The 17,719-nt window shown below is 37.1% G+C and overlaps 1 protein-coding gene and 1 non-coding gene across 5 annotated transcripts in view; both read left to right on the forward strand.

Annotated features, from left to right (window-relative positions):
- The first annotated feature begins 707 nt into the window (after positions 1-707).
- FBXO31 (F-box protein 31) overlaps positions 708-17,719 on the forward strand; it is a 69,049-nt gene continuing 52,037 nt past the window's right edge. The window contains exons 1-2 of one of the 4 annotated variants that reach the window (XM_051974818.1): positions 13,279-13,503; positions 14,037-14,135. Coding sequence is in view for 1 of the 4 variants with exons in the window: in XM_051974815.1 (XP_051830775.1) it covers positions 13,071-13,503 (433 nt within the window). In the remaining 3 variants the exon portion in view is untranslated. Of the gene's footprint in view, positions 842-13,055; positions 13,504-14,036; positions 14,136-17,719 lie in introns of those variants that run through there. The other 3 variants (XM_051974816.1, XM_051974815.1, XM_051974819.1) reach the window with 3 other exon arrangements.
- Positions 11,469-11,541, forward strand: TRNAM-CAU (transfer RNA methionine (anticodon CAU)). Its single transcript has one exon. It is a non-coding gene; the product is annotated as a tRNA-Met (tRNA).

Here is a 17,719-nt window from a genome sequence, read left to right on the forward strand (position 1 = left end):
TTTATGTTCCCGAGCAAGGCACTTTCAGCTCTCATTTGTAAAATGTGGAAATTAATAGCACCTACATCATGGGATTACTATTTTTGAGGAACAAATGAGATAACACAAGCAAAGAACATTTTGCCAGTCTTTAAATATCACATAAATGCTAGCTGTTATTACCCAACTTATCTGCTTCTCTGGAAAAAAAAAATTCAATAGGAACATGCCATATTTCTTCATAATACCCAGAATGCAGCAGAGAAATACTCAATGACTAGTCATTTAATTCGAATAAACAAAGATTTAAAGTGCAAGACCTTATGTCAGTTCCTGGGGATATGAAGAGAAGAACAGGAGGTCTTGCCCTCAAACACTTTAACTTCTTCTCAGAAGAGGGGAAACACAACTAGGTTTTGGAGAAAGGAATGTAGGCTCCCAGCCCCAAGAGGAAGGGTCCTCTAAGCTGAGCTTTAACAGAAGGCAAGGATGCTGAAACGGGGAGAGGAGGAAGAAGGGGAGTCTAAATCCTATTTGTGTGGATGCTTGCAAAGGGAAGACAGAATTTTGAGTTCAGGGAACAGCATGTACTAGTTTGCCTGGAATATCAATTAGGGAAAGCCCAAACCCTAATGGGAGGAGTTCTTTATCTTAGAGGAAGGAAAGAACCATGAAAAGATTTTGACTTTAAATGATCAGATCAGTGCCTGAGAAGGATTATTTTGTCAACTGTGGAGAAGATCATTTGGCAAAGGCAGAAACTGGAAATCAGGAGAGCAATTAAGACATATTACACTGACCCAGGCAAGAAGAGGTGATGGATGGTAAAGCCTTAAAGAGACTTAGCAACTGATTGGCCATGGTGAGTCTGGAAGAGGAGTCATAAATGATTCTGTGCTTATCAACCTGAGTGACTGAAAGTAGGTCGGTGGCTTCAATTTGTTGCTGTTCAGTCATTGTTGTTCAGTTGTGTTCATGACCCCACTTGGGTTTTTATTGTTGAGATTAGATGGAAGTGTTTAGTGGGTTGGGGTTACGAGGATGAGTTTTTTATTGTGCCTGCTGTGCTTATACCAGCTTCTTGGAGCTATAGGTGAGAGTTCAGTGGATCAGGTGGACGCCAAAAGTGAAAGCAGCCCTGAAAAGGGACAGGCAGTCCTCACCCCAGAGGTATTAGACTTCCCTGACTATATTCCTATCCCTTCTGAATATACAATTATCAAAACTTCCCTCCTTCTCTTATACCTCCAAATTTTCTGATACTTTATTTCTCCCATCTTGTTACCTTTGTTACAGTCAATCAGAACAAATGAAGTAGAACTTCATCCATGGAAAATTGTGTCTAGAATTTGTATCTGAAAAATTGGACATTAATAGGTACCATTTGTTTTTTAGGCAGTTTTCCCACCTCCCTTCTGAAACAAAAATTCCCTGCGGTTTTCTTGACTTCTTTGATGTGCTATGGGTGTTAACCAAAGCACATTCAGATTCTTCCTCATCTGAGTCATTAATTTTTTCTGAACAATTATCTAGCTCAGTCTCTCTCCAACTGGGAGTTGGGCCCTTTTTCTCAAGGTTCTCTTGGATAAATCTCCATAATTCCTTTTCTCCTATTCTTCAAAGAACCAGACTAATTCCCCAATAATATGGATTTTCTGTGCAGAGACTAGACCATTCTCAGGAGCCACCTTGTCACTGACAGGTTGTTCAGTCTTTCAACTATGGAATTATCCTCCTTATCCAGAATTCATTATCTGAATTTCATGGTTGTGAGGGTTCATTTGATTTGTAATTTTATTGGTGAAGGGACTTTCTAGAGAGTATATTCCCTCTATCAAAACAGAGCAGCAGCAACTATTCTGAAACTTAAGACAGTTTTAGACAGTTGACCAGGAGCATTGAGAGGTTTATTGATGGATCTAAGTCACCTTGAGGAGTATGTTGGAGGCAAAGATTCTGAGCCTAGCTCTGTACCAGCTACTGGTGGTGTCTAACTTAGTGCTCATCAAAATATATGGATACATTCTTCTTAGTCCAGGTTTCAAATTGAATTCTAGAGGTTTGATCTCAGAACTTCTAAGTGACCAATCACTTCAAAACCTCAAACTTCATTTTGTGTATGGGATAAAATGTCTTGTCATTAAGTTCTCTGTTGGAAAATGCAATAGTTTTCTAGTGATCTTTGCTCCCTTGCTACAAGATTATTTCTTCACATCAATGGGTAGTATAAATAGAAAGCTTGTATATATGTATGTCAAATTCCATTTTTCATTCCTACATTTTAAAAAATTGCTTTCAATGGATCAGGCCAGATTGACTCCTTTTGCTCAGAATTTTGTTTTTGGTGCTTTTCAAGCATATATTGCCAAATGAAACCATTGAGTGATTTAGCATTGATATCATAATTCTTCACAAATTTCTGATAGTCATCCAATTATTAAAAAATAGTGGATTTCTGGGATGTGACCAGTTAAGGAATGCTTCCTTCTACTTTAGATTCATATTCTCTATTTTGAAACTTGTTGTAAGAATTTGAAAAAAATCTCTTTGTATACAATTTTATTATGCTATTTTTTTCTGGAACATTTGGTTAAATAAAGGCTAAAAAATGACTCATGGAATAATAATATTAAGGGAAGATTTTTTTTTGACATTCCTCATATCAGAAATCAAAGAAAAGCCTGAGTTTTCCAAAGTGATTTAGCTATTTGTGAAAGGATTCTTCTAATAGGGAATATCTGGTTACCATTATGACATGTAAATATTTCCCTCTTAGCCCACTGTGAATTCTCCAAATGTAGTTTAATTTGTAACCTGACTTAGTTTATCTATACAGTCGGTTTAACTAGGTCTATTTCCTTAGAGGATGTAGGAGATCATGGTTCTAGTTACCCAAATGCGTTCAACTTTCATTATCTAAGGAGAGACATGTCAAAAGTTATTTCCCTATCCCTGGGATATAATATCTATAAAAAGCCTCGTTAGAATTTTAATCTTTGTTCAGAGTTATTTTTCTACCTCCTGAACCTGCCCTTAGATTTTTACTTCTAAAATTTATGCATTGTGATAGATTTATTCAGCAGCAGTTTACCTGTCATACAAATCCAATGGAGAGATATTTCTCCCATAATGAACTTATATACTTGGCAAAGTCTCTGTAAAATGAGCACTTGTCAATTGCTAGCTTCAAATCTGCATCCTCCTGCTTATTCTAAGACTTTTCTCTTAGACTCATAGAACCTAAGAGTTGAAAGAGATCTCATTCTTTCTATTTTATCAATGTCCTTTCTTTAAATTAAGACATCCAGAACTGAACACAACACTTAAAATGAGGTCTTTTGAGAACAGATTAGAGGGGAACTCTCTCTTCCCTGTTTTGAGCTCTGCCTTTTGTGGTTACCATCTCATACTTATGACTCATAGTGAACTTGGAGTCCAATAAAACCCCAGATATTTTTCAGAATTGCAATTTCTCCCTGGCTTCCCCATTTTATTATATTTGTGAACTTTATTTCATCTCTATTGAATTTCTTATTGGATTGAGAATAAGATTATTCTAATCTATCAAGTTTTTTTGGATCTTAAATCTGCTATCCACTGAGTTTATTGTTGTTTAGTAATTTTTTTTTTTCATTTGTGTCTCCAAATCTTTGTGACCACATTTAATGTTTTCTTGGCAAAGATATTGGAGTGGTTTGCCATTTCCTTCTCCCCAGGGTTAGATACCTATAAATTTGAGAAGCATATCACTAATGACTTTGTCAAAGTCATTGATAAAAATTATAATTAACAAAGGGCCTAACCAGATCCTTGGTGTTTTCCATTGGTGATCTCCTACTACTTGGATATCAAACACTTTGATCTTGGTTATCCAACCAATTCTGAATTAATCTGATAGTATTATTGTCTAATCCATATCTCTCCATTTTTTTTTTTCATAAGAGTAGTATTAGGTTTATTTAAATCTGATTTATCTAGATTTTAGTAAAACTTATGATAAATATGTCCATAGTATGCCAAAAAGGAAATAGGGTTAAGTCTATCATGTCCCAGTCTTGAAGAGAGCAGTTTGACTCTTTGTTATTCCTGTTTCATGTCGTAGGTATTTGCCAACCCTCTCTTTAACAAATCTTTCTAGGATTTCCTTAGGATTCAGAATGAAACTTACTAGCTGATAAATAGTAGATTTTGTCTCCATTTTTCAGTGTCTGGGGTAACTGACATCTATCCTCTTCACTACTGTTTCTTGATGATGGTTAGGTGGGTTAGGTTCTACAGTCTTTGTAGAACCAAATCTGTTTGTTTCTCAAGTGAGTCAAGCATGTCTATGTCTGTCTAAACCACATTTCTAACAAAATATAGCAAATATATAAGCAACCCCTCCCCCCAAAACAAACCTAAAACCAAAACCAAAATAAAATATAGCAAAATATACAGATTTGTGGCTTTACTCTTCTTATATCAGGCTGCTATGATCTTTGGACACAGGATCTTTTGTCTTTCCTGGAAGAGTGTTTCTATCGATTATTCCACTCCTCAGCAAATGCTCTCGGAGTCTTCAAATATGGTCAACCAAGAGTAGTTCCTCATTTGACTTTGGAGATAATAAAATCATAGATTTAGAGCTGGAAAGGATCTTAGAAGATATTGAACTGCAAAATGTGTATGACACCCAAAAATGTCTTTGATTTATTCTTAAATTTTTAAAAAATTAATTTTAAATTTAAATACAAAAAAAAACAAAAAAGAAACATTTCCATTTACACAGCATGACATAAAAAGAGAATTCAACATAAAATTATGAATTTTCATCTCACACTTTTATTAAAAAACAATGGTAATAAATACTACAATTGTTTTCAATGTTATCCTGCTTTTTGTGCTTCCTTCTAGGTTTTTGTTTCTTTCTCTGCTGTGCGCTTTTTATTTTTTTTCTTCTTCCCTCCTTAATTCAGCCTAGACAAGGCCATCATTACATAAATGAACACATACACAAACACATACACGCACACATGCATGCACATACAAAATCATATTAATCAAACTTCTATTTACTAATTCTTTCTCTGATATAGAGAGCACTATAGATAGCACTTTTCCTTTGTAATTGGAGTATTTATAATACTCAAAATGACTTAATTGTTCTTAGAACAATATTGCTATTATTTTGTACAATGTTTTCCTGGTTTTTCTCATTTCATTGTTGATATACTTCATGCAAGTCTTTCCACATTTTTCTAAAATTTTCTAAAATAACAGCTCCTCATTTCTTATAGTGCAATACTATTCCATTGCAATCATAACCATAACTTTTTAAACCATTCCCAAATTGACCCACTGCCCTTAATTTCCAGTTCTTTATTACCACAAAGAGAGCTGCTATAATTATTTTAGTACATAGAAATTATTTTCCTTTTTCCCTATTCCTCTTGGGAAAAAGACCTTATAGTGAGTGTTAGGGCTGGGTCAAAGGGTATTGGCAGTTTAATAACTCTTTGGGTATAATTCCAACTTGTTCTACAAAATGGTCAAATCAGTTTACAATCTACAAGCAGTGAATGTGTCCCAATTTTTCCATGTCCTCTCCAACATCTGTCATTTTCCTCTTCTATCATTTTAGTCAATCTGAGAGATATGAAATTTAGTGTTGGAAAGGATCTTTGAAGATACTGGACTGCAAAATGTGTGTGATACACAAAAAAGTTAAGAAACCCTGATTTAGAAACATTTCCATTTATATAACACAGCATAAAAAGAGAATTCAACATATTCAAAATTGTTTCAATTTGCATTACTTTAACCAATAGTGATTTAGAGCATTTTTTTCATGTGACTATGTATAGTTTTGATTTTTTTCATTGAAATACATGCCTATTCAGACCCAAAAGTCAATTGGGGACTTTGACCATTTATCAACTGGGGAATGACTTGTATTCTTACAAATCTGACAAAGTTTTCTTCATATACTTGAGACATGAAACCTTTATCTATCTAAAAAACTATAAAATTTTACTCCCAATTTACTATTTTCCTTATAATTTTGGCTACATCCAAGTCTTTGTTAGCATTTTGTGTCCATGAGAAGGTCTAATAATTCGTGCTCAAGTATTCTCCCCAACTTTTATCTCCACAAGGATGTGAAATGTACCCTTGGCTGTGATATAGATAGGTCTTTGTGTGTATGTGTGCCTTGGAAATTACTTCATATCTCTCTAAATTAAATCACAGAGAGCTCTCAATACTTTGTCATCCTGTTTTTCAGGCAATCCAATAAAAGGAGTCCTCTGTGGGGCTCTTGGGTTCACTATTTCCCACCAACGTTGATACTAATTTTAGCTTCAATCACATACAACTATAAAAAAATGCATTAGTTATAGGAGAACCATGAGTTTGGCTTCTAAAAGTCACACGAAAGGAAACAATCATTTATCAAGCTCTTACAATGTATCACACATTGAGCTAGCTTCCTGTAGGGGTCAGTTTTCATTAGAAAATCCTTTTGTGTAGTCACATGCTAAAGAAAGGAAAATATGCATGTATTATATTGATGTTTGTGTGTGTGTGTATACGTGTGTGTGTTTATGTTTCTATGTATATACATAAAAGAGGGGGGAAATCTTAAATTCCTACAATGCTAAGGCATTAGAAAATAGATATCTAGAACAAATCTCCAAAATGTAGCAACTGTGACACTTCTCACATGTTGGTCCCCAGAAAAGCTACTCCAAGTTTCAGGGGATCATTATGTAATGAAAACCATAGTCCACAAGCTTACTTTTACTAGCTAATCAGAGGGCACATCTTTTTTTTTTTTTTTTTAATACCTTTATAAATAAAATAACAAAGAAAGACTTCTCTCCCATCATGAGAAACATATTTTCTTCTAGGTTAGCACACCATCAGTGTGGGGAGCAAAAGAGAAGGGAATAAGTATATATGTAGCACCTACTATGTAGTAGGCACTATGCTAACTGCTTTAAAAAGACAAAAAACCAAAAAAAAAAAAGACAAAAAACCAAATATTATTTCATTTGATCCCATTAATTCATTTTATTGTTATTTTCATTTTTGAAGTTAATAGACTTGACCAGAGTTACACAGATAGTAAATGTTTGAGGTTGGATTTGAACTCAAAGCTTCCTGTCCCCTCTCCCAACACTTTCCACTTTACCAGTTATGGAAAAACTAATAATAAAGAGCCACACTTGAAAAGATAATAAGATTGGAGAATTATAGATTTATAGCCAGATGTGGTATTAGACATCTGAACTCAAATGCAGCCTCAGACATTTAAATTGCTAGTGAATCTGAGGAAGTCATTTAACCAAGAAGCTGGTTTATTAGAAAAGGTGAACCTGGAACAGAAAATTAATATATTCTTGTTTCCATATAGAAGGAGTGTGTGTGTGTGTGTGTATGTGTTTATGTGTATGTGCCTATATACTGTTTTTTCTATAAAATGGATAAATAATAATAGCACCTACCTCCCAGCTCTGTTGAGGATCAAAAGAGATATTTGTAACATATTGAAAATATTGCCTGGCACATAGTAGCTACTGTGTAATTGTTAATTCTTTTTATTATTGTTGTTCAACTCCCTCAAGAAATGTTCAATTACTAGTGTAAGTTCTATTGATAGTAAGTGGCAGACATCACTGATTAAAATTCAAGTTCTTTAACTCCAAATATCATAACCTTTTCAATGCATTTGAGAGCCATATGTAACCAGCATTCTATCTACATGTGGATAGTGCATGGTTAGGATAATTGATACATAGTGACGTTACACATACTCAGTCTCTGGTGATTTCTTCATGTTGCTCTCTGCTAAGTATCTTTGATGTTATCATACTCATAAAAATTCTCTCTGCTACCATCTAGACTTCAGCTCTTCAGAGCCATCTTTTGGACTCAGCTCACGAATCTGCTAAAAGTATAATGATTAGGAAACCTCTCCTGAAAAGGGCAGGCTGATAATATTCACAGTACATAGTTGAGGATATGAGCTATCACAGCTAACTTAGGATGCTTAACAATATCAAGTAGAATGTACCCAGGCTAACATTAAATCTATTCTGTTGAATTCTTGTGTCTGGTGCTGATTCAAAGTTATAGTCCTAGATACCTATTTGATTTAGATTTAGATTACCTTTAATTCTTATTAAACCCATGATGGAAGTTCTATATTCCCTAAACACATGAAGCTGATGAAATTTCCCCAAGACTCCTTGGAAGCTTTGTGGAAATTTGTAGAATGATGCTCATCTTGCTTCTAAGATTCAAGAACAGTAGTTGAGTGAAATAAGCAAGTCCATAACTTGCTTGGCCTGTATTTCTTCTTTCAATATGTATGTTTGCCAACTTAAAAAAAAAGAAAAAGTAAAAAAAAAATTGACTTTTGTACTTCCTTTTGTCCAGAGCATTCTTAGACTCACATCTACTGTTTAAATTTCATGACTGTTCCTGTCTAGGGCATTCCCAAACCTCCCCAAAGAGGGGTAAGGGATGAAAGGTTGATGTTATTCTTAGACCAATATAACTCTTCACCTTACTTACAAGATCCAGTTTTACACAGTAGACTCTGAGGTGGTCATATCTCTCAAACAAATAAACAACCCTCCCCTTACCCTCTGCTCTATTATCCTGGTATAGTACAATAAAGTACAATTGTAGATAAGGGCTTATATATTAACTCTAGAATCCAATTGTTTCCCTGGATGCAATGAATCTTTGCAATTCAGTGTGCTTTAAAAATGTATGTCAATTCATATGCAAGAGTAAAAGATGGGTTGAAAAAATATTTTAAAGAGAAGAGATAAAGAAAAAAATCGGTGAAAGAAAGTTGAAAATAAAGTTTTCACAGAAAGACAGGCTTAAAAGGAGAGAAGGAGAAATACAACACAGTCTGTAAAAAAAACAAACATCTCTATACAGAAAGGAAAGAGAAAGATTATTAAGTCATCATGTGATGATGTATTTAAATATAGAGCTATTGTCATGTGATGAACCCTCTTCATTGTCCTCCTGTTGAATCTTGCTCATTGTGTTTATTCACTAAAAGTTTCTCTATAAATATACTCATTGGTTAGGCTAGGAAGGCTGACCCTTATAATTTTGAAAATCATAAAATACTAGTATTAGAACAGGAAGAGATTTTACAGATTATCTAATCCAATCCCCAATGTTTAAGCTGAAATTTAGGAAGGTAAAATGATTTGTCTAAGATTACAAAACTGATTTGCTGGAAAACTAGAACAGAAAACTAATATATTCCTGCTTCCATATAGTGTGTGTGTTTGTGTGTGTGTGTGTGTGTGTGTGTTGTGTGTGTGTGTGTGTGTTTGTAAAGCTTTTAGCTCTTTGATGATGTGAGTTGCAGATATGGTTGAAACACTGACATAATGTACATTATAAAGAATTCATGAGGGCACTCGGAGTACCATACAATGAGGCAATCAGAGAAGATGTCCTCTAATGTCCCTTCCAGTTTTAATATTTAATGAACAAGTTTGGATTTGAGAAATCATCATCATTATTATCATGAAATTATAATCTCTTTGAAGGCAGGGACTGCCTTTAAGGATTTAGCACGTAGCATAGTGCCTAGAACATAGTATGCTTAATAAATGATTAATTATTAATTTATTATTAATAATATAATTTATTATTGATTTTTATTGAGAATTAATAACATTATCAGTAAATTACATGATATTAAGATATATTACTATAGTACAATAAGATTTATATATACATTGATTACTAATAGTGATAACTAACATATGAGCTTCAATAATTACTAATGTGTGTATATTTCCAGGTATTATATAATAAATCTGTGTTTATTCACATATGTGAAGTTCATGACAATTATTGAAGTTCTATATGTGAAGTTTCATTTTATGTGCATACACACATTTATGTGTACATATATGTACACCTTCAATAATATATATCTGAATACATGTCTACAATCATATAATATATAACACAGATAATATCACACACAGACAATACACATGCAGATGTATACATATCTGTAGACATTTATTTATTTGCTGAGGCAATTGTGGTTAAGTGACTTGCCTAGGGTCACATAGCTAGGAAGTGTTAAGTGACTGATGCCAAATTTGAACTTAGGTCCTCCTGACTTCAGGGCTGGAGCTCTCCACTCCACTCTCCAACTGCCCCAGTTTTATATTTATTTATGCTTCATAAATAAACAAAGGTTAATAACTAATGTGCATCCCCCAGAAAGCTACAAAACCTGCTAGACTGGTTGATGTTACAATCTAACTTCCACACTAAAAAGGAAATATTAAAATATGAGAAAAACAAAAGAAAAAAAAATTAAGCAGGTAGCTGTGATTTTTAATTGTCCTTTCTAATTAAAAAAAAAAGCTGGACTTATTTGGATGCTGAGGCAATTAGAGTAAGGCAGAGTAAACATACTCTTGGTAGACATAATTCTTTTGGAACACCTATAAAAATTGGTAGTTTATTTAAAACTAGATTTAGAATCTTGAAGTGGTAACCTATAAGAGCTTAAGAGGATTTTAGACATCATCTCCAATCCCCTCATTATTTGACCTTACGCTTTAAAAAAAAAATTAATTTGATGGAAACAAATCTTACAAATGTATAACCTTTACCAAATTGTTTGCTTTCTCAGGTAGGGAAGGAGAAAGGAGAAAATTTGAAACTCAAAATTAAAAAAAAGCCAAGTTAAAAATTGGTTTTACATATGACTAAAAATATATATATATATCATAAATTATATATAATATAAAATATAAAACATTTTTCAAATTAAAAAAAATAATTTGCACGAACTGGAAAATGTAAAACACACCTAGATTTAAAATGGGATTCAATATATTAAAGAATGGGAAATATTTATCATTTCTTTTCTTCAAATCCAAAAGATCGTTAAATTTTTTTTGTTATCTAAGGTGCATCTAGAGCCAGCCCTGCAATCACTGGGGTTCAACAGTAAAGAACTTAATTGATGGCGGCCCTTCAAAGAAGGGAAGGGTGTCCATGAAAAAAAATTTTTTTTAAGGTGAAATATCAGTCTGCAGTCAACAAAACCAGTTTCTGAGTTAAAACATTTCTTGAGCACTTGCAGGAAATATGCTGCCTGCTTTCTGTATAGGTTTCATAATAATTAATAGCTGTAAATATTATTAATAGATTTCTACCATGGAACCGGGTACCCACCCAGAAGGACGTGATGACAAATTGGAATCTGATTTCTTTCCCCTTTAGTTTTGGTTTGGTACAAAATGATATTAACATTTTAATTCAATGACTGTTCTTATAATGTCGGGGAGGTTTTAATTCATTAAACAAGTTCGAATCCAGTCTTTTGCTAAAAATATGGGGACATTTTAAACTGAAATTATACAAAGAACGAAAAATAAAAGAAATCCAGTCGCCGCGCTCATAAATTTATTCAAAAGCCCTTTCACGGAGCTTGTTGCTAAGGAGCCTCGTTAGCGCAGTAGGTAGCGCGTCAGTCTCATAATCTGAAGGTCGTGAGTTCGATCCTCACACGGGGCATCCGCATTAGTTTTTTTTTTTCTCCTGAGTTTTTAAAATATAAAACTAATCTTAGAGATTTAGGGAGGATGCAGCATAAGCTAGAAGGGAAGAGGTTAGAGTTCGGAAAGTGAATTCTTGTTTTCTCTAAGTTTTTCTTTTTCTTTTTTTTAAGTTGTAAGAACCGGCGCATTTGGGTTAAAGAAGGAAAAAACGCCCTGCCCCCTCCTCTCCTAAGTGGGAATTACACTGCTCGGATCTGACTCCTTTGGGGAGGAGAGCTGGCGGGCCCGGCGCTTTGGCGCTACAATGTAATAAGATAGGCTGGGCTACTTGCAGAATAGCTAAAACAGACTGAGCGGTACTGGGACGGTTGGAATCGCTGCAGCTACTTCTTGCCTCGGCCTCGGTTTCCTCATTTGGATAAATGAAGGGATAGCAGTGATTTTTGAACTGCTTTTGTGTCTTTGTCGGGGAGTGTGAAACCTCTACCCCTCTCTTCTTAAACCGTTCCCCTCTCTCCCAATTACAAATCAACAATTAAGCGCCTACTAGGTGCTCTGGGGAAACAAAGGAAGGCTCTCCAGTTCTCAGACTTCTCTGGAACTTGTGTTAAATGCATTGAGTTGTAAGTGAAACCCATCCTGCAAGAATACAATTGTCCACATAGTTGGGATCACTCCCAGTTCAGACTTTATACTTACGCAGGATATGTTTTGATATGATTTTATGGTCTTCCTCCCTCCCCCCATTACAATGTCAGCTCCTTGGAAGCGGTAGTTCCATTCATTACACTTACGCGCCCCAAACCTGGCATATAGCAGGTGCTTAAAATGTAATTGAACTCCTTTCTTTCACTGTGCTTGTATACCTGGCATAATATAGGCGCTTAATACATCCTTCAAGTCCCTACAGTAGGGTTGTTTTATTCATTGTACTTGCATGCCCAGCACCGGGCACACGGTTGGTGGTGCTTAATAAATGCTTATTGACGTCCTATGGCACATGAAGCTCTAGAGTCCCCCTTCTCAATGAGGAGGGGGAGCTGCTGCAGTTTGCGACGCGGCTGCGGGTGGAAACCTTGGCTACCCACCCCTCCTCTTTCCCCCCAACTCCACCCTCGCTCCCCCCAGCTTCCTTCAGCGCAGGCGCAATACCCTGGTTGCCGCCGGCCGGCGGTCCCTGGGGCGGAGAATGCCTTCAAAAGGCCGGTTTTAGACTCCAGGTGATTGGAGAGGAGGGAGGCGTGGCTTCGGGGGACGGGCTCGTCTGCTCTGTGTTGTCACACGGGAAAGGATAGGGGGCGGGGCTTAGCCTCCTCGGAAGGAGGGGCAGATAGCATGGGGCGGGGCTAAACTCGGGGAGGCTGGAGTACGAGCGTGTGTACCCTAGGGCGTATAGCGGGATTGGCCTAGGCCGGGAACCGACTCCGTACCTGCGGGGGTAGCAGGGGCTGCTGCGCGGTGCGGGGCGCAGGCGCGCGCGTGCGCGGAGACCGCGGCGGGGGCGCGGGGGTGCTGGGGGGGGGGGGCCGTCACACAGGAGCCGGGATGGCGGTGTGTGCCCGGCTCTGTGGGGTGGGTCAGTCCCGGGGCTGCCGGCGGCGGCAGCAGCGCAAGGGCCCGGCTGAGGCGGCGGGGGCGGCGGTCGAGAGCGAACCTGACACTGACCCGGAGGAGGAGAGGATCGAGGGCGCCCCGGCCATGCCCAAGCCGCCGGGGGCCTGCGGGGCCGCGGGGCACGGGGGCGCGGGGGACCCGGGGGCGGGCCTGGCGGCTGGGGGCGCTGGGGGTTCGGTCCCAGCCTGCCCGCAGCCCCCTGCGGCCCCGGCGCGCTGTTCGCTCCTCGAGTTACCTCCCGAGCTCCTAGTGGAGATCTTCGCCTCCCTGCCCGGAACCGACCTGCCCAGCTTGGCCCAGGTCTGCACCAAGTTCCGGCGCATCCTCAACACCGACACCATCTGGAGGCGGCGCTGCCGGGAGGGTGAGCGGGCTGGTGGAGAGGAGGGATGCAGGGGAGGGGGCGGCACTGTGTGTGCGCCTGTGTGTTTGTGCAGGGGAGGAGAAGTGTGCGTGCGCGCGCGCGCGTGTGTGTGTGTACAGGGGAGGGGGCGGCACTGTGCGTGCGCGTGTGTGTGTGCAGGGTTGGGGGGTAGAAGTGTGTGCGAGTGAAGGAATGTTTGTACTAGGGAGAGGAGGGGTGGTATGAGGAAAGTGACAAGGGAGGGGGAGTTTCTTCGAGCAAGAGGGGACAGTGAATAAGTGCAAGGGAAGGGTAAGTTGGGGGGTGTAAGAGGAGGGAGAGAGTATATGTGTATGCAAGAGATAGTAAGTGTTCAAGGGGGGAGAGTGCATATGTGTGTGCAGGGGAGGAGAGAATGTGTAAAGGAGGGGGAAAGGTGTGCTCGAACAGGGGGAGGGGTGAGTCTGTGATGGGGAGGGGGAGAATGGGGAAACTTAGTAAGGCCCTGTGTCAGCTAGTCAGCCAGCATTTATTAAGTGCCTACTCTGTGCCAGGCACTATACTAAGAACTGGGGATACAAAAAGAGGCAAAAGACAGTCCCTGTCCTCGAAGAGTCCACGTGAACTACCTGGGAGCTATCGACAAAGAGGAGGTAATCAAAAGAGGGAAGGTGATGGAAGTAAGGGGGATCAGGAAGGGCTTTCTATAGTGTGTGTGTGTAGGGTGAAAATCATAGAACTTTGTACTATTGGCCAGTGCCCTCTGAGGGGAAATTCACTAGGACCATGTATGTATGTAGGGGAAGAGGGAGCATCACTGGGCTGTGGGGGGGAAGTTAAAGGGGTGTGTGTGTGTGTGTGTGTGTGTGTGTGTGTGTGAAAGAAAGGTGAGAGTGTCAAGTTAAAAAACCTTTATTGAATACCTACAGCACTGTAATATGTAGTTATAGTAGAAATCCTTTTCCACTGTTGTTCTAGATGACACCTGAGGCCCCTCCTGAGACCCCAATTTTGATTCTGGGGTTCCAGGGTGATGAGAGGAATGAATGCCTCTTTACCAAGGGAAGGGAAGTTTGTGGTAGAAATGATCTCTTAAGGGTGTTGAGGGAAAAGTTTTGAAGTGCCCTGTGTGTGTTTTAAAGGACCTCAAGTTCTATGATTCTAAGGTTCAAGGGCTATATGAATGAGTGTGAAGAAGGTGGGAATAGGGTTACTGACTAGAAAGTAATAGAATTATAGTGAAATAGGAGTAGAATATGTTGGCTTCTCAGTATTGTGTGTTTAAAAATAAAAAAGCTCATGTCTACTTCTATTAAGGGTTACTTACCTCATACAGGTAACAGTTTATATATTTTTTAGGTTTTAACAACTAACTGAATTTAACTATTGACTAAATAAATACTCTGTTGATTCCATGACAATGCAGGATGAAATTGTATAACTCCAAATTTATTCCTTCAGCATTTAAAAATGAAAACAAGGAAAAAACACATTTTCTTTCCCACTATGGACTAAATAAAGATTAGGGGATGATTAGATCTTTAGCGTTTGCTCCAACTTTGACATTTTGAGAACTCTGGTTTTTTAAAAAAAATTGCTGCATTTACATTGCCAAAGCTGTAAGATGTTGGCTAAAAACAAATAATTTCAATCTAAAGCACATCTTTTGGTGTATATAGTGGATAAAATTGGGTAAGATATTAAATACAATTTCCTTAGCATATTGGATTTTGCTTGATATAGAAAGCAACTTAAAGCCTATCATCTCTTTTAAAGTCATAACTAGGAATTTTTGTGCTTAGGAAAAAGTCAGCTACTCATCTGAGAATGAACAGCTCTAGGACTGTGGTAGTCTGTTGAAATCAAAACTGAAAAGATGACAATTACATCAGTATATATATATATTATATATACACACACATATATATAAAATGTATATATATTACTATATATATATATATATATATATATACTGTATATACATTTATAACAGCAGAGAATAGTGATGAAAATAGGAAATTATTGCTTTGATTCTATGGATGATCTTGCTGAAATAAACTCTGATTTTATTGCTCTCATTCTGTACTGTCATCTTTTATTTAGATGTAATGTCTCTGCTGATGCTAGGTCAACTTGGTTAAAGGAGCCTAAATATGTACTTCTTATCAATGCTTAAGAATGTATGAAGCCAGCAACATAAACTCTGTAAAAATAATACAAATTAATCTATTTATAATATTATCAGTAGAATCATCATTGTTTTTAAAGGATGATATCTTAATTGTGGAGAAGAAATGAGTAAATTTGAGTTGTCCACAATCAAACATTTATTAAGGATCTAGTAGGTCCTGGGATTCTCAAAAACGCACAATCTAGTAGACAATATGCAAATATAAACAAGCAAACTCTTTACAGTATATATGGATATAAAGAAAATAATGAGGAAGGCACTAGAATGAAGAGAGGTTGGAGAAGGCTTACTTAGAAGGTGGGATTTTATTTGGCACTTAAAGGAAGCCATGGACAGATCATTTTGAGCAATTAAAAAAAAGCCAAATAGAAATAGGGAAAGAGGGTCTCAGAGGGTCTCAGAGGGTCTCTTTTAATGTATCTTATTTCACTACGGAAGCATTCTGGGTATTGGTTCAATTTCAAGTTGGCAGCAGAACCTGTATTTTTTACATAGTGCTTAAGGATGATTTTAGAAATCTTAATGTCAGTGTTTAGCTAGTTTGAATTAAATTTTTTAGGCTTCTTATGAACATTATCTTAGACTTATATGCAGAACATACATAATGGGCTAAATTTTCCTCTGTTTTAAAGAACAAATCAAAATAAAACCCAGCATTAGTGTTAGAATTTTTTTTTAAAACAGTTTGGACCTTTTAGATTTACTGTTTATGGAGTACTTTTCAGATTAGCTATTGTCATATTCAGTGTATGTTAATTCCATTTCAGAAGGTGACTTTGTGCTTTTAGTGGGAAAGGCACAGAACCAGATAACACTTGCCATCTTTCATGAAAGGATGATTTTTAAAAGTATGGTAAACACTTTTTCTAAAATCTATCTCCTTTGGTAATTTATGTCTTTTGGTAATTTGCATCAAATTGTGTATAGTTCTAGAAATAAATGATCATTTTTTCAGTGTTCTGAGATTATAATCCAAATATGTTTTATCTGTGACTATAATTTGATTTATTTTTGTTAATGCATAACAATTTACTGAAGGCTTTTGAAAGCATTATAGTCGGCTTTAACTTAGAGAAGCTTAAAACATCCAAGGAGTGGCTAACAGACTGAAGTGCTCAAAAAAATTCCAACTGTGACTTTAAACTAAAGGAACAGAAAGCAGACTCTCCTAATGATTTTTATGCAAAATCCCCTATAGAACCTGAGAAAGCAGAGAGAATATTAGAATTTTATAGTTTTGGATGACTTGCTTTGTGTGTCCCTAAGGCTCAGCTTTTCCATTTTTAACATGTCCTTAGGAGAATTTGTTTATGTCATACTTGAGGGCTGGATGTTTTCAGGATTCTTATAATAATATTTGTAACATATTTTAGCTGAAGAAGAAAAATTCTAAAAGTTTTAGTCTTTTATTTTTATCCGGGGCACCAGAGTTTCCATCTAAATTAGTTGTACATAATTAGAAATTCTCTTTTCCTATGATACTAATCTCTGTTGATGACTAAGTAGGAAATGTATAATTATCATCATGCTTTTTATCTTGATGAAAAAAATGCAAAGCTGTCTTGTGTATATATGAAGTAAGGTACATTTTGCTTTTGTTGGCAAACTTCAAGTTTTTTTTGACAGTGCATATGATAAATTAATATATAATAATATTATATAAATAATAAATAAAGCCACTGATTCCCTTGATTTGTTCAGAGGTCATATAGACCAGGTTGTATCATTTTACTTCCCCTTGATTTTCTGTCTTCTAAAGTCTGTCTGGGCTGATTACCTTTGAAGAGCCTTTTTAAACTTAGGATGGAGAAAGGAGAGATTCTAGTTCTGGAAAATAAGTTAGACAAATTAGAAGGAAAGTTGCTGTTGTTATGTAAAGTATTGTTCCATCATTGAGGGTTAAGGGAGGATTTAGAGATGCCTGAGCCTGAGATTTCATTGGTATCAAAAACTGTCAGTGCATGTCACTTATTTTGTTGGGTGTGTCAGGGGACAGAGACGAGAAGTCCTGAGTTCAGATATAGCTGTGGGACCCTGGGCAAATCA

The sequence above is a fragment of the Antechinus flavipes genome, chromosome 2 (assembly GCF_016432865.1).
Source record: "Antechinus flavipes isolate AdamAnt ecotype Samford, QLD, Australia chromosome 2, AdamAnt_v2, whole genome shotgun sequence".
Classification (NCBI taxonomy): Eukaryota; Metazoa; Chordata; class Mammalia; order Dasyuromorphia; family Dasyuridae; genus Antechinus; species Antechinus flavipes.